The sequence below is a fragment of the Chiloscyllium plagiosum genome, unplaced genomic scaffold, assembly GCF_037043375.1.
Source record: "Chiloscyllium plagiosum isolate Xiang-an unplaced genomic scaffold, Cpla_swu_hap1 HiC_scaffold_25, whole genome shotgun sequence".
Lineage (NCBI taxonomy): Eukaryota > Metazoa > Chordata > Chondrichthyes > Orectolobiformes > Hemiscylliidae > Chiloscyllium > Chiloscyllium plagiosum.
Window position 1 is genome coordinate 32,938,381 of NW_028270163.1, and position 18,192 is coordinate 32,956,572.

The 18,192-nt window shown below is 40.4% G+C and overlaps 1 protein-coding gene across 25 annotated transcripts in view; it reads left to right on the top strand.

Annotated features, from left to right (window-relative positions):
- rbfox3a (RNA binding fox-1 homolog 3a) overlaps positions 1-18,192 on the top strand; it is a 1,559,488-nt gene that overhangs the window by 1,514,487 nt on the left and 26,809 nt on the right. For all 25 annotated transcript variants that reach the window (XR_015761407.1, XR_015761408.1, XM_088000569.1 and 22 more), the window contains one exon: positions 8,065-8,132. Coding sequence is in view for 23 of the 25 variants with exons in the window: in XM_088000569.1 (XP_087856695.1) it covers positions 8,065-8,132 (68 nt within the window). In the remaining 2 variants the exon portion in view is untranslated. The remainder of the gene's footprint in view (positions 1-8,064; positions 8,133-18,192) is intronic.

The window sequence follows — 18,192 nt, forward strand, 5'->3', positions numbered from 1 at the left end:
GGCCGGAGTGGGGGTGGGGGCGGAGAGGTCAGGAAGAAGATTGCAGGTTAGGAAGGTGGTGCTGAGTTCGAGGGTTGGGACTGAGACAAGGTGGGGGGAGGGGAAATGAGGAAACTGGAGAAGTCTGAGTTCATCCTTTGTGGTTGGAGGGTTCCGAGGCGGAAGATGAGGTACTCTTCCTCCAGTCGTCGTGTTGCTATGGTCTGGCGGTGGAGGAGTCCAAGGACCTGCATGTCCTTGGTGAAGTGGGAGGGGGAGTTGAAGTGTTGAGCCACGGGGTGGTTGGGTTGGTTGGTCCGGATGTCCCAGAGGTGTTCTCTGAAACGTACCGCAAGTAGGCAGCCTGTCTCCCCAATATAGAGGAGGCCACATCGGGTGCAGCGGATGCAGTAAATGATGTGTGTGGAGGTGCAGGTGAATTTGTGGTGGATATGGAAGGATCCCTTGGGCCTTGGAGGGAAGTGAGGGGGGAGGTGTGGGCGCAAGTTTTGCATTTCTTGCAGTTGCAGGGGAAGATGCCGGGAGTGGAGGTTGGGTTGGTGGGTGGTGTGGACCTGACGAGGGAGTCACCGAATCAACACGGACATTTACTATAAACTGACCGACTCCCACAGCTACCTAGACTACACCTCCTCCCACCCTGCTCCCTGTAAAAATGCCATCCCATATTCCCAATTCCTTCGTCTCCGCCGCATCAGCTCCCAGGAGGACCAGTTCCAATACCGAACAACCCAGATGGCCTCCTTCTTCAAAGACCGCAATTTCCCCCCAAACGTGGTCGACAATGCTCTCCACCACATCTCCTCCACTTCCCGCTCCTCCGCCCTTGAGCCCCGCCCCTCCAATCGCCACCAGGACAGAACCCCACTGGTCCTCACCTACTACCCCACCAACCTCCATATACATCGTATCATCCGTTGTCATTTCCGCCACCTCCGAACGGACCCCACCATCAGGGATACATTTCCCTCCCCTCCCCTATCAGCGTTCCAAAAAGACCACTCCCTCCGTGACTCCCTCGTCAGGTCCACACCCTCCACCAACCGAACCTCCACTCCCGGCACCTTCCCCTGCAACCGCAAGAAATACAAAACTTGCGCCCACACCTACCCCCTTACTTCCCTCCAAGGCCCCAAGGGATCCTTCCATATCCACCACAAATTCACCTGCACCTCCACACACATTATTTACCACATCTGTTCCACCCGATGTGGCCTCCTCTATATTGGGGAGACAGGCTGCCTACTTGCGGTACGTTTCAGAGAACACCTCTGGGAACCCGGACCAACCAACCCAACCACCCCGTGGCTCAACATTTCAACTCCCCCTCCCACTCCACCAAGGACATGCAGGTCCTTGGACTCCTCCATCGCCAGACCATAGCAACACGACGCGTCATCTTCCGCCTAGGAACCCTCCAACCACAAAGGATGAACTCAGATTTCTCCAGTTTCCTCATTTCCCCTCCCCACCTTGTCTCAGTCCAACCCTCGAACTCAGCACCACCTTCCTAACCTGCAATCTTCTTCCTGACCTCTCCGCTCCCACCCCCACTCTGGCCTATCACCCTCACCTTAACCTCCTTCCACCTATTGCATTTCCAACGCCCCTCCCCCAAGTCCCTCCTCCCTACCTTTTATCTTAGCCTGCTTTGCACACTTTCCTAATTTCTGAAGAAGGGCTCATACCCGAAATGTCGATTCTCCTGCTCCTTGGATGCTGCCTGACCTGCTGCGCTTTTCCAGCAACACATTTTCAGCTGTGAAAAATGTTGAGGTCTGTATTTGAATCTGGAGTGATGCTGATTAATGTGCCTAGTTGATCCGCCAAGTTCAGGTTTTGTTAGATTTCCCTGTTTCTGTAATTCCTGGAATGCATGGCTGAAGCAAATAAAGGAAAGTCATTTGCCGGTAAGGAAGACAGCCCTGTCCTTAAATTTAAAAGGATGAAAAATCCAGAGAAACCTTTCTCTTCGAAATAAATACTCCCCATTTGGTTAACTTCAATTTTCTGTGCCTGATGCAATATGCTCAGGTGTAGGATCAGCAAACTCTGCCTGATGCCTTTTTGAAAGTAGTATTAAAAGGTTGATCATTGTTGTGCTCTGTGCCTCTTTATGCCCTTTTTCGCAGATTTCCAGAAACCTTCGCCATCCTATTTGACTGGGGAAGACTTTGAAAATGTCTACCAGAAATTGATGATCCATCTTTTATAGCAGAATTGCAATTATTTTTCACAAAGCTTTTAATTAACTGGTTATTAAATCTTTTTTTCCTTCATTCTTCATGGTTTGTTTGATTGCCTCATTGTTATTCATTATCCATGACCAGAGCACCAAACTGTATGAGCAAAACCGTCTTATTGGACAAAAAATGTAACAGATAGCTTTCAGAATCCAGCTACAGTGAGAGTAGCTGTTGCTGATTGAGCATTTATTTCCACAGTAGATGTTGCGCTCTTTTATCACTGTTTCCTTACATTTTACTGCCACAGGCAGGCAAATTCTACATATTTTCTTGGGTGCATGAATTCTGAGGTATTAAGTGATTTGTGACCATTGAATCTGTATGATTAAGACACTGTTCTTACAAATTTGTTTTGTAAAATGTGATTAGTTTAAGAATCATTTGCAAACAGTGCTCATTGTTGCTTAATAATTGAAATGGAGTGACTGGAAATAGCAGGTGCAACAAACTTCAGCTGAGACCATGGCTTACGGGCTGATTATATCATGTAGCCTACACAAAAATGACTAAAACAGCATATTTAAATAAATATCGTGCAAGTGCATAATGAAAAACATTTTATGTTTCTGGTCCATTTGACAAACTACTGTCTTCCATTGCATCCAATATTAGTACTGTAATGGTTTTCATGGAAACAAGTAGCCTCAGGCTGCACTGCAGTGTGACATCCCAAAGGGATCTCATTCAGACAGAGACTGTCTCTTGCAAGCTCATGCAGCAAGTTGAGTTCCTTCGTTACCGTCAGTACTAAAGAGATCCTCACATTCCCATGCTATAAAAAGTATTCTCTAAAACATTAGCTGTAAATTAAACAAGAACTGAAATTTGTGGTTGAAACAGAATACATAATGAAAAGGTTTAGGATCAAATGAGTAAACCTTCCTGAATATCACAACCAAGAGGCATGTGGAAATAGGGCAAAAAGTGGATAAGTAATGCAAAATAGTGAGGACACTCTGTTGCTAAATGACTATATTTCTAAATTTCCTCACTGATTTATGCCAGGTATTTGTGCACGTCCTGATTGCATATGTCTCTGGGTGAAAATACTCAGCTGCTTGCCTCATTACAGTGGATGCAGCCTTAATTTAATTTCCTGTAATTATACTGTTTTAGAAAGGATTTAAAATTCTTAGAATTTTTGGTACAGCAGGAAACAAAGGCTTACTTCTGATACTTTTCTGCAATTTTTAAATTTATCCTCACTGAGATCTGCTGTGGTATTTTGTTTTTCTGAATGCATTTTGTGGCATTCAGTTTGTGTGACATTAAAAATTGGAAAGCTTCCTCGATTGCAAGTTCTTAAACAAGCTGTGCCTAATGTCTGTGACTAATGATTAAATGGCTTCAAACTCGAATTTTTATTCCTAAAGAAATATGGTCTGAGTTCTGTGCTTCCCTCAGGTCCCAATTCTTTACACTGATTTAAGCCCAATTTTACAAACCAGCACATGCTAAAAAGATTGGCATGAAATGTATGCACATCCATGATGGGTCAAATGGCCTGCATCCCTGCTGTGTCATACATTGATTTGCATAAATGTGACATTATTTTAAAGAGTGTGTAAGCAAGTGTGATTTCAGGTGAAATTTCATGATTGAAATCCCAAGGGGAAATTTCCCTCAAAATTTCTGACATTCCTAAGTTTAACAGTGTCATATTGAATATGACATGCATGGAGCAATAAATGAATTGATTGGAAATTATTGATTCAGTTTTATTCATTGATCTTTAGCTAGATTCTCACTGAACAACAGGATTTTGGTGTGTGTAAGTAGTTTGAGATTTTTACTTTACTCTGGTACAGAACCTCATCTGCTATATGCCCTGTAGATGCATCTGGAAGCTAGACTTGAAAATGTACCTACTTTGCCAAGGTCAAGTTATTCTCGAATTTCCAGTGAATCTTGTGAGAATACACCAACTATAAAGTCGGTGTAAATCAGTATGAACAGTAAGGAGTCAAGAAAAGCATTAAAACTATTGAATGAAAAATAAAGCTTCAACTCATTTATGCACTCTCGGCACATGTTTAATTACCTGCAATTGAGAAAGCTTTGGGATTTTTAATGCCACTTGCATTTGTGCCATAAAATGCAAGCAACAGACAATAAAGACAATCTCAGTGATGACCAACTTAAGGAAAGACTCAATTGCAACATGCATTAAAAAAGCATATTTCTTGCTTCACCCAAAAATCTGCTCGCAATTTGAAGAAAAGCTTTGAGCAAACACTGCAGGAAATTGTTGGGCGGCACGGTGGCACAGTGGTTAGTACTGCTGCCTCACAGCGCTAGAGACCCGGGTTCAATTCCCGACTCAGGCGACTGACTGTGTGGAGTTTGCACGTTCTCCCCGTGTCTGCATGGGTTTCCTCCGGGTGCTCCGGTTTCCTCCCACAGTCCAAAGATGTGCAGGTCAGGTGAATTGGCCATGCTAAATTGTCCGTAGTGCTAGGTAAGGGGTAAATGTAGGGGTATGGGTGGGTTGCGCTTCGGCGGGTCGGTGTGGACTTGTTGGGCCGAAGGGCCTGTTTCCACACTGTAAGTAATTTAATTTAATTTAATTTAATCTAATCTAAATTCATGTGGGAGGCTTTGTAATTTCAACGCATGATCAGTTTTAAAAGTCTAAATTTTTTGAATGGGGAAATTGATCATAAAAGATTGAAGAAGTGTATCCAAGCACTTTATTTACTCATGTGACCTTAGCAACCATCTTACTGATTTGCACTGCAAATAAAAGGGAAGTTCAAAGTTTTTGTACTTTTATTTTGCAAACTACATTTCCCCACCCTCCACAGTGAAAGTTTGATGTGTATTTTGGCCACTTATTTGGAGAGCTTGCACACCACTGTATGATACTAACTTGTTCTCAAGCCCAGTCTGCTCTAGATTGTGTTTTTTTGGGGGGGTTAAAAAGGATCAACTGTAATTTATCTGAATGGCAGAGCTAGCCCATGATGCTGACTGGTCTATTTTGCTCCCCAATGATTCTAGGCTAGAGAAATCAGCTGTAACTATGCAAGAACACATCATTGTAAATTGGATTTAATGGCAAAGGAATGATTAAAACATCAATGTCGTTTTAATCAGAATGGCCATTTAAAAATGGTACTGCCTATGGAGAACCAGATGACATAAAACTGTTGCCTGACCGCTGTGAACCGGATTAGTACATCCCAGGGTGTAGTCCCCTTGGTACCTACCAAGTGTACAGAGCAAATTAAGTTTTAATATATTTCATCCAATTCCTATATAAGGGATTCCACAGCAACATGTTACCTCCAGCTGAGAGACATTAATTGACATTGTAGCAAATAAAAACTCAACTTTATTTTGGACAGGTTGTAATTAAAATATCATGATGGAGAGGGCAGCAGCTATGTGTGTTTTGTAACGGGATCTGAACCCAGTTCATCAGTGTACAAAATGAAAATTGTCACAGATTTATAGGCTGCAGTAGATTGTGAAGAAACACCCATTAACCTTCGGGAGGAGGGCCGCTGTTTAGGAATCGTTTAAGATCCTTGTGAAAGGTTTATGAGAGATTTATTTGAAGAGCTGTATAATTGAAGCTATCTACAGGATGATTTCTCTTACCTTTTAATTTAATTTCTAGGTTAATATTTTTAAAAAATCCCATCTGAATGTTAATGAGCCTAAAACTCCCATAAGGGGGAGGGAGGGGATGACTTTATTAGATAGGCAGCCCTCTGTGGACCCAACAATACCCAGTTCCATTCATTCAATTGCTGTTTAAAATGTGAATGAGATGGCATGATGCCAAGGACCCAGGCTGCAGTCCCTGTGTTTTAATTAACACTGCGCTTAGCACAGTATATGAGGGGTTTAACAGTATTGAGGTTTCAGATCGATCAGTCACTGCCATGCTCACTGCATCTTCTATCGAAATCTCTGCAGTGTCTGATTCCCATTCTGAACACACTGCTGAGACACTAAACACTTCACCAGCCCCCACCTGCTTCGCCAAAGCTTCAGCATTGCAGCCCATGCAGGGCTGTTCATCCATTAGCGCTTATCAGTTCTGCTCCCTAGCATCTGGATGTTACTATTTTCTTAATACAAAACAATGAGAAGTCACTTCTTTTATTAGGAAAACCTGCCAGCCATCACTCCAATCCCAAATTCAAATCCCTCCTCATGAATTTCACGGGTAGCTCAGTGGTTAGCACTGCTGTCTCACAGCAATTGGGACCTGGATTTGATTCCAGTTTTGGGTGACTGTGTGGAGTCTGCATGTTCACCTTGTGTTTGTGTGGTTGCTCCAGTTTCATCCCCCAGCCCAAATATGTGCAAGTTAGGTGGAATGGCCATGCTAAATTGTCTGTAATGTCCAGCGATGTGTCGGCTTGGTGCGTTAGCCATGGTCAAGGTAGGGTTACAGGATAGGGTAGGGAGCTGGATCTGGGTGGGACGCTCTTCAAAAGAATAGTGCAAATTTGATGGGCTGAATGGCATCTTGCTGCACTGCTAGGATCCTATAATTCTAGTTTCAGGAGCCCACTGATAAATCATAAGAATTTATTTTCAACAAATATATCAGTTACAGGTTTGAATGGTTATTGTTAAAGCACAGAATGTTCAAGTCATGAAACACTATGAGATGAATCTGAACCCAGCTAACACTTCATCCTTGTTGTTGAAATTGAGCATGTTACTCCCTTGGTTCTTCTCACTGTTTCTGGCAAGGCTGGGTAATTTGTTTTTAATGTCATCAGTGATATTCTGTTACAGACTCTGACCAGAATTGGGAGGACAGATGCTGTGGCTTCTCTACCATTTTAAAGCTGACAGCAGCAGGATTTGTAACGCTGCCACAAAACATTTAAATTGTTTTCTTTAGACTGGTGTTAGCAATTAGTGTATTGGAGAGGGCAAGATGGATAGTTCCAGGGCATGTCAATACTCCAGTGTGGCTCTAAAAAAAATCCATGTGTTATTTAATGATAGCTTAGTTGGAGCAGCACTACCAAATTCATAACATTTTTTTTAAAGAGTTAGTAAAACATTGGAAAACTTGACTTCCACTTCTGAACTACACATTGAACAAGCACTAACAACATATTCTGAGGAGCAGATATAGGGCACACTTCTATAAGGATTCAGAAGCTAATATTTCTTCCAACAAACCCTAAGTCTTCCCAGAAAAATATATAGTTATTAGAAAAGTCCCATGTAGTTAACAACAGAAAGTATCCTTTGGCACTAGATTTCTAATTCTGTGTTTATACTTTTTAATCTTTAAGAGCATACATAAGTCACGAGGGAAAGTGAGCGGGTTTAGTGTGTTACAGACAAAGATTAACTTTGTTTGCTTTCTAAAGTGCCTGTTGTTTTCACGGATACTCTGTCACCTGAGAAAGGAGATAGTCAATTATCAAAAGCAGCAGTTCATATTGGGATGCAACTGTACAGGTCTCTCGGTCTTCGCCAGAACTTATATACCAGCAATGTATTTTGCACCAACTTAAAAGAATTCTTTTCATGAGGAATTTTTCCTGGGCAAATGCTTAGTAGCAATAATGACCTAACAAATTGATGTTCACAAGAGTACAGTAAGTAGCACAATCTCAACAGGTCAGCAATTCTTTCCATCCAAATTAATTGCGCCTCAGATCTAGATGGCGCCAATCAGCCCTGCTCGTGGTTTGCCTGCATCTCTGGGTTGTGACTGTTTGCAGAGCCTCTACTTCCCTGACCATTTCATTGCCTCCATCTTACAGACTAAGCATCATTTGCCACAGTATTAATCTATTCAACACAGTCTATAATCAAGCTCTTCTTTCTATTCCAGGGAGGCTATGCAGCATACAGATATGCCCAGCCTGCTGCAGCTGCTGCCGCTGCAGCATACAGTGACAGGTATGACAATCCAGCAAGCACCACTTTATTCATTGGCTCACTCCTTTGCTCACCCCTTACATTTGTCTCAAAGTCCGGATGAGAACAACAAGTTCTTCCTGAGCGTTCTGAAACTCTCTCTTTATATATAAATATTGCCGGGCAGAATTTTCTCCTGTAGGCGGAAGCATCATTGTTTCCCACTCACTGTTGGTTAAGCTCCACAATGCCAGTGGAATCTTACAAATTCGGTCAAAAGTGTTGGCAGATGTTATCAAGGGAAAAATCTAATGGCAAAGTAATGACCATTAAATAATGTATGTAAATATATTTGTAAAGAATTTGAGGCTTGTTGCAGTTGTGTGGAACAGTGGAGCAATTTAAACTGAGAACCACTGGCTAATTGATTCAAACCTCAGCTTAAATTCAGGCATAGATTTAAATTCAAGTTGGTTATGTGAAGAGCAATATAAATGAAGAAAGAAATAAATGGCATTTATTCAATTCTCTTATGCTCTTATAATTGGATTATGTAAAACTGGCCAAGAGTTTGCTGTTTTGAAACTCTGATCCAAGGATAAGGTGTTGTGATAATAGAAATCGCGTTGATGGATTTATGATCTATTATAATGACATGTCAAACAGATTAAAGCACAGAGCCTGGAGCAGATTGAAAAGAAGAGCTGACATCCAGAAGCCAGATTTTATGAATGAAAACAAATCCATGAACAGCCTGGACCACTGGCTGTCCACATTGCAGGTCGCATTGTCTACAATTTTTCAACCATGAATTTTAGCAGATTACAGATTGTGGGCAGTACGCCCATGGTTTCTGAATATGTCTGGCCAGTGGTCAAGGCCTCCCACTGATAGCATACATTTGTCATAAACTGCTGGACCAAAACTTGAGCAGTTTATCACTGTCACTTTAACCCTGAGATTCGGTACTGACTTGGAGGTACGTTTTGGTGTGTGATACTCGAAAATTGCAGCTTCTACCTTTTTCACTCCTGGCTGAGAATGCAGCAAACACAAAATGCTTTTCCAAACAGATTATTACATCTGGAAATGAGCAGGATCTGCATTGTAAGATGCATTTTAAGTTATAACCATGTTGCCATTGATGCAGTGAGTGTGCATCTCTGAATCCAATTGTCAGCTGGTAAAGGAGCAATTGTTCTGTAATCTGGATCATCTTTACATTCTGCGGTAAGGGCAATATTCTTTAAATGACAGCAATTCTTTGTTTGTTACAAAGCCATGGTACTGTAGTAGTTGCCACACAGATAATTCCCTAAGATCTGTCGTGATAAATCAAAGGCTGGATCAAGTCAATACCAAAGCATTATGTAGAAAGATCAGGATCACAACGTTCTCCTGCACAAAATCTCTTTCATTATCATATCTTCATGATAGAATAAGTGCTTAATGCTATAGTAATAAAGTTAGGTTTTTCACAAAAAGGAATTAAAAATCATGTTGAATTGTTGCTCTAAATGAAGATTATCATATTGGCTGCCTGTTTACGTGAATGAAACTTAATAACAGGCCCAGCTATGATGTCACCTATCTTATATTCTGCCTTACATTTTAACCCCACCATCTCAGGGTTAGGGGTAAACTGTTCATGCCTTTTCCTTGTTGTTTTGAGTTTTAGCAATGTTCAAAATATTTTAAATTGTTTCTCTTCCTCTTTTTTTGGAACCCATCAATCCAAAGTTTTACACTGGAAATTAAATCTGAAAAATAGGAAAACCTGTGAGTGGTAAAAACTGGCTTTGACTACCTAGAGGAATATATACATGCTGTTTTAGATATAGAATCATACAACGAGAAAGGGTTAATTCATCACCTTGTCGATTAATCTTTAGGGAAAATTGACCGAAATATGCTTGAATTTTCCTTTAATTTTGGGAACTATATAGTTCAATCAAAACCCATTCCCTTAAACCTAAACAAAGGAAACTGAAGGCAGGAGGGGAAAGTTGCTTGTGGTAGATTGAGAAAATACATTAAAAGACATGATGGTGGTCAGGCATTGGCTACCACTGAAAGAATTGATACATGATTTGTAATAAATATACATACCTTTAATGTAAAAAAATCCAACATGGAAAGTGAATCAACTATAACTAATAAAGGAAGTTAAGGATCGTAATAGATGAAAGAAGGAGGTTATAAATTTATTAAAATGCAGGAAGTGTTGGAGGTACTCAGCATATTTGGTTGAATCTGTGGAACACGAAACAGAGTTAATGCTTCACGTCTAATGTGACTCTTCTTTGGAACCCCTATTAGACTCATGTAAACTCTCTTTCTGTCTCTCCACAGATGCTGCCACACCTGTAAAGCAGGTCCAGCATCTTGAGTTTTTATTTTATATTTTCAGCGTCCGCAGTATTTTGCTTTTGTGTTGGTATACCTGAGGATTGGGAGCATTTTAGAATTTAGCCAAAGCAGAACCAAAAAAAAATCAAAAGAAGGGAAAAATAAAGGTAAACTAGCCAGAAGCATAGGAATGTAAAAAGGAAGAAAAACAAAGACAAATGGGGTCCACTGCAGGCAGAGTCAGGATAATTTCTGGTGGTACATAGCGAAGAACGTCAAAAATAGTTTTGCATCTGTCTTCACTGAGAGAGAAACAAAAAATCTCCCAGAAATAATAAAATACAAGGCATTAGTGAGAATGAGGAACTGACAGATTTTTTTTCATAAAGTAGTATTGGAGAAATTAATGGGACTATAAGTTAACAAAGCCCCAAGACCTGATAAAATGCATCACAAACTATTGAAAGAAGTGGCCATTTAAATTGTGGGTGCATTGGTGATCATCTGACAAGATTCTATTAGATGTTGGAGTGGTGCCTCCAGATTGGGCAGTTATAAATGTAACTCCACCATTGAGGAAAAGACACAGAGAGAAAAGAAAGGACCACCAACCTATTCGCCAGATGTCAGTTGTAGGAAAAATATAGAGTCCACTAAAGAATGTGATAACCAGATATTTATAAAATAAAAATCTGATTGGGAAGAGCAATCAGGATTTGTGAATGGAAAGTCATGCTTGACAAACTTGATGGAAGTTTTATTGTGAATGCTACGAGCAGAGTAGACAAGGGTCATCATATGAATATAGAAAATAGTGGCAGAAATAGATCATTCAGACTCTCAAGCCTGCTCTACCATTCAATAAAATCCTATCTAATCCCGATAACTGTTGAATCCCTTGCCTAACAATAACCTATCTACTTCCATTTTACAAATGTTCGATGATCCCTCTTACACAGCTTTCTGAGGCAGATAGTTCCAAAGCTGCACAACCCTTGGAGAGAAAACAGAAGCCCTTATCTATCCAAAAAAGGTGATCCTAATTTTGAAAGAGTGTCTCCTCCCTGTGGACAGCCAATGGACGTGATGTATTTGGAGTTTCATAAGATTCCATGCAAGAGTTTTAACAAACAAAATTAGAGCATATGGGACAGGAGGTAATGTACTGGCATGTACTGAAGATTGGTTAACAGGAAATATGACTGGGTTATTCTTAGGTTGGGCCATAACTACTGGAGCTCCACGAAGATCAATGCTTGGGCCCAAGCTGTTCACAATTTATGCTTGGGGATCGAACATAGTTTATGGATGATGATGTGAGTTGTGAGGGGGATGCAAACAGTCATCATGAGATTTGTAGGTGCTGGGTCAGTGGGCAAGGTGATTGTGACAGGGTTAGATGAGGATGAGAAGAGAGTGAACCCCAGGCAGTAACAAGTTGGACTAAAGTGTCTGCAACCATGCCTTGAATTCTATGTAAGCATATCTTCTGCTATCTGCTGTTCAGAAGTCATTTAACAAAGATTGCAGTTTGATTGTCCTATATTTCTACTGACAGAATAAATAAAATATGGCAAAGGATGATGGCAATGAAAATCAAGCTGCTAATACGATATAAAAACATATTTACGCACCCAGTAATATCCAATCAAGTGTCACTTTCACCACTAATAAATTTGTAACGTCCCATTAGTGATTATTGGCTTTTCTAGAAAGCCAGTGGAAAAAAGGAATTTGTTTTTCCACCAACCTTCATTCACTGTTTATGTGAATAGTTGAGTCCCTGATGTGATTGGGATTATGAAGTTGGTTATTTTATTGGCTGCTGCTACTAATTGAGGGAGAACGATGCACTTGCTTCTGAAGAAGCTCTGGGAAAATATTTTAAACAAGAAATTCCTCTGTGGTCACAGAAACCTTCCTTTGTCTTGTAACCTTTGTGTCTCCTCTTTGTGAAAGTGGCTTTTCCACGTGGAATTACATGGGTAAGAGGTTGTAATAAGAACATTTTTACACATTTCAAACAATAAGGAACCATATTTCAAGTACAACCTCGTAAGAGCTTAGTACTGAGCTGAAAGCTATTCCTCACCCCTCTAGCTCCCCAGGGAAATGTGTATTCCAATAGGATTGTCTCAAATATCTCGCTGATTTGCATGGAATATAATGTGCTGGTAGAAGATGTGGATGGACTGGGTAAGTTAAAGAAGATTGTTTTCAAACCATATTCTTCAATTCAATTTGTGAGAATGTTCCCTCATTCACTGCTGGAAACACCAAATTACCTGACAAAAATAGAGATTCTACTTGATGCAGTTCCGGGCACTGTGAAGATTACTATAGTTTTCTGATCATTTAAATGTTACAACTGATATGTCACAATGTAAATATTGGAATAGCAATCTAAGATTAATGATCTAATCTGCAGATAAGATCAGATGTACCATTCTAAATATTAGGAAAGATTGCCATCAATTTGATTTTTATTACAGGTTCCAAATAACATAAACATCATGAATGAATTTGACCATGTCATTATCACAGTGAACTGATGACAATTTAAGAATGATGGAGGATACTTGATAAATTAGAGTTCATTTGATTGATTACAATCTGCTCACAACCTAGGACAATGATAAATATTATTAAACAAAAATTAAAACAATCTTTCTTCCTGTTTAAGTGTTTAAAAACATATCAAAATATGTTAATAAATATCAGTATATATGAATTCCTTGTAAACTCCCAAGAGTGTGTACATAAGGCTCCCAGTAGGGTTTACATTAAAACACAGAAATGGTCACAGGATAGAAACAACTTCACTGCCTAATGTTGTCAGAGCTTCATGTTTTCCATTATACAGTCAATATACTTCTCCTCAAAAAAGCTGTTTTATCTTTGTATTTTGATCTACATCACATACCGACTGTGTTTATGACTTGATGACTGTGTCTGCAGACTTACAATTTTTCAATCTATTACAGTCCCTCAAAGCTTTAACAATTGGCAACCATATTCTTCTCGATATTGTTTTGGAGAAGAACCAAAACATTCTTAAGTCATTTTGTTGGCAGTCAGTGACTTCAGGCAAAAACCAATGAAGAGAATTGCAAGGAAATTGTCTTTGGAGTGATTTCAGTATCTCTATTTGAAGACATGAAAGTTTTTTTTGCACAAATCCAGGCTTCAGAATAGTTTCTGTCGTGAATAATGTTGACAGCAAGGCAAAAAGTTGTGAATGCATTGACAGAATTGCAGTTCTTAATGTCAGGACTTTAAAAATGGAAATGCAAAATGTGGACATGGGTTCACACCTTCGTTTACAGAAATCTTTCATATGATAAATCTAGATATTGTGTAGCTGTTTGTAGAGGAACAGGAATGTGGAAATGTAAGTGTGACCAAGTCATGACAGGAGATAAATATTCGATAGAAAGCCATACTTACAGCAAGGTTTTTTGCCTAGAAGTTCAATTTGAAATCACTGTTCCTGGAGGGCGAGCTGTCCAAGAATGCTAAAGGAGCAATGGAGGCAGTAACTATAATTTGCCAAGAATGTTTGGAATCAAGAACTGTGCCAAAGGACAAATGCTATCTCTGTTTCTCAAAAAAAAGCGGAAATGGTAAGCAGGGAAATCATCAGCCTATCCATTTTACCTCATTTCAGGTTTGTTATGAAATGTAATTGGTTCATGTCTTATTTTCAAAATCTCCGTACAGCTTTGGCACAAATAGAAACAGACTGTAGATATATCTTACTATGTCTAACACTTTCTATGCCATGTTTCAGTTAGTCCTTTTAAGACAGCAGTGTTCCTTCAGAGACATTGCTGACTGTATCACACTGAGTAAGTTTGCCAGTTTGAAGGATGCACCATTTTAAATGGTTTGCCCAGATTTTTTAAAAAATTGATTTATTCGAATATAGGTGCTTTCCTTCTTTTAAACTATCCCAGCCATTTATCCTTTCACATAAATTCCCCTCAGCAGAAAAATGCTTGAATTAAAAGCGTACAAAATTCAATGAATTACATCACTGGTAACACGGTTGACTTGATTCCCTCAGAATACCCTATTTCTGGGCAAGGGCAGCTTTGTTATTTGCTCTAGCCTTGTTAACTCCAGCACACCGACCTAATTTGCAGTCTGTCACTTTAAAGAAGCATCCATAATATTGTCTTGTATGCTGGCAATCATCCAGATCAATACATTCAATGTTTTTAAAAGTTTTGTCTTCAACAAAAATGGATGAAACTGCAGAATTCTGCTGTAACTGATGGCATGAGCCTTCCCAGAACTCTCATTTATTTTTATCAATGAGGTCAGTGTATTTTGTCAAAAGAGTCAGCTAAAGGCAAAGCTGTGGTTTTTAAATGGATTGAGAACAAATGCACAATTAAGAATTATTTAATCGGCTATAACATGGTCACAGTGAAAAGACAAAGTTATCTTGACTCTTCCAAACTGTGGTTACATTCAAAGATAGGGACCTTAAAGGTGGTTTTCAATCCTTGGGATAACAAAGGTCGAGAAAGGATTTTACTCATTGCTAGCTCCTCAAAAGAAATAAGCATTCTGTCATGTTTATTCAGAAGCTGTAACTCTGTGAAGTTATACTAACAATTTATTTCCCATTATTTGCCAGTTTCTTTCCTTTTGTTTCCTTGACTTCCTTTCTCAGCAGTGACAACTCTTTACTTGAGTATTGTTCCACAAGGTACCAGCAGTTCTCCAGGGCCTATCCCTAAGTAGTCATTCTTGTGATTATTATGTCTAGATGCCTGAAGACCAGATGAGCTCAATCTGATTCTCAACAGACATCTGACATGCAAATATTCTAACATAGTTCACTGAAAAGTATTCAAGAACAGATATTTTCCGCTCCTCAGTACAGACGTGACAAAAGGGAAAAAGTATACAAGTCAAGTATGTCTCAGTTACTAGATTAGATTACAGTGTGGAAACAGGCCCTTCGGCCCAACAAGTCCACACCGACCTGCCGAAGTGCAACCCACCCATACCCCTACACATCTACCCCTTACCTAACACTACGGGAAATTTAGCGTGGCCAATTCACCTGACCTGCACATCTTTGGACTGTGGGAGGAAACCGGAGCACCCGGAGGAAACCCATGCAGACACGGGTAGAACGTGCAAACTCCACACAGTCAGTCGCCTAAGGCGGGAATTGAACTCGGGTCTCTGGCGCTGTGAGGCAGCAGTGCTAACCACTGTGCCACCGTGCCGCCACACGGTTTTTCCATCTGGAATGTCCAGTTAACTCTGTGTGGATTAAATCTCAAAAACTGATTCTGTATGGCTTGTTCTAAGTTTAAAGCAACATACATCTCTATGTTATTTATGTGTTCAAGTAACTCAGTCGATGAAGCCCACCTTTCTCTGGGTAGAACTGGAAAGCAACAGAGACACAGCATCATTGAGTAAACAGCTCGGAAACAGACCCTTCAGTCCAACTCGTTCAGGCTGAACAGATATCCTAAACTGATCTAGTCCCATTTGCCAGCATTTGGCCCATATTCCACTAAATCCTTCCTATTCATATACCCATCCAAATATCTTTTAAATGTTGTAATCGTACCATCTCCACCACTTCTCGGACAGCTCATTCCACACACATGCACCACCCTCTGTGTGAAACAGTTTCCCTCAGGTCCCTTTTAAATCTCTCTCCTCTCACCTTAAACGTATGCACTTGAGTTTTGGACTCTCGCACCATGCCCCTCATGAATTTATAAATCTCTATAAGGTCACCCCTCAGCCTCCGATGCACTAAGTAAAAAAGCCCCAGCCTTTTCAGCATCTCCCTGTAGCTCAAACCTTCCATCCCAGCAACATGCTTGTAAATCTTTTCTGAACCCTTCAAGTTTCACAACATTCTTCCTACAGCGGGGAGACCAGAATTGAATGCAGTATTCTCAAAGTGGCCTAATCAATGTCCTGTACAGCTATAACATGACCTCCCAACTCCTTTACTCAAGGCACTGACCAATGGAGGTAAGCATGTCAAATGCCTTCTTCATCACCCTGTCTACCTGCGATTCTACTTTCACGGAACTATGCACCTGCACCCATAGGTCTTTTTGTTTGGCAACTCTCCCAGGGCCCAATCGAGGTCCTGTTGTACTGAGATAATCTTCATGTTTTATTACATCCTTGTTCTCCACAGTTCATTGCTATCAGAGTGAACTAACTTCATGCGGGCATACGGAATGCAGTGTAGACATGTTTAGCACAGGTTGCACTCATGGGATAGACTATTGGGCCCAGCATGCAAGCTTCAGAGATCAGTAGAAAGGGAATCCCAAGTGAGCTTCATTGTAGAGGGGCCTCTGCAATGTTTTTTGACCATTGTATACACTCTTTGGAAAAAAAGGATTACCTTGTATTGATTACAGGTTGAACTGGTTATTCAATGGTTCATGATTTGGAGGTGCCAGTGTGGGACTGGGGTGTACAAAGTTAAAAAAAACACACAACACCAGCTTATTTGGAAGCACTAGCTTTCAGAGCACTGCTCCTTCATCAGGCGGTTAAGATCATAGGACACAGAATATCAGTTCCCTGATGACAGATGACTGACTTGGAGTGGTAAAAATGCAAATCATATTGAAATCCACTGACATTAAAATAATTCGACTTGTTAGAAAATGTGAAAGATAATAAAATAAAAGAACTTGTGTTAATTTTTGAAAGGCCTATACTTAGTTGCACTTATTTTAATTCAAAACAAACATGATGTTTGCTGGTTAGTGAAAGTAAACCATAGTGTGTAGAAATCTAAATTTAGAGTAGTATTTCGGTCATGTTGAAAAACGTCCATATTACAAGGAGAAATGCTGGATGTCTTGAAATGCATAGAAGTGGATAAATCCCCAGGACCTGATCAGGTGTACCCTAGAACTCTGTGGGAAGCTAGGGAAATGATTGCTAGACCTCTTGCTGAGATATTTGCATCATTGATAGTCACAGATGAGGTGTCGGAAGAATGGACATTGGCTAATGTGGTGCCACTATTTAAGAAAGGTGGTAAGGACAAGCCAGGGAACTATAGACAAGTGAGTTTGACGTTGGTGGTGGGCAGGTTGTTGGAGCAAAACCTGAGGGGCAGGATGGACATGTATTTGGAAAGGCAAGGACTGATTAGGGATAGCCAACATGGCTTTGTGCGTGGGAAATCATGTCTCACAAACTCGATTGAGTTTTTTGAAGAAGTAACAAAGAGGATTGATGAGGGCAGAGCGGTAGATGTGATCTATATGGACTTCACTAAGGCATTCCCATGGGAGACTAGTGAGCAAGGTTAAATCTCATGGAATACAGGGAGAACTGGCCATTTGGATACAGAACTGGCTCAAAGGTAGAAGACAGAGGGTGATGATGGAGGGTTGTTTTTCAGACTGGAGGCCTGTGACCAGTGGAGTGCCACAAGGATCAGTGTCTTGTTCCACTACTTTTCATCATTTATATAAATGATTTGGATGTGAGCATAACAGGTATACTTAGTAAGTTTGCAGATGATATGAACATTGGAGGTGTAGTTGACAGTGAAGAAGGTTACCTCAGATTACAATGGGATCTTGACCAGATGGGCCAATGGGCTAAGGAGTGGCAGATGAAGTTTAATTTAGATAAATGCGAGGTACTGCATTTTGAGAAAGCAAATCTGAGCAGGACTTATACACTTAATTCCTGATGCTCATTCCTGATGAAGGGCTCTTGCCCGAAACGTCGA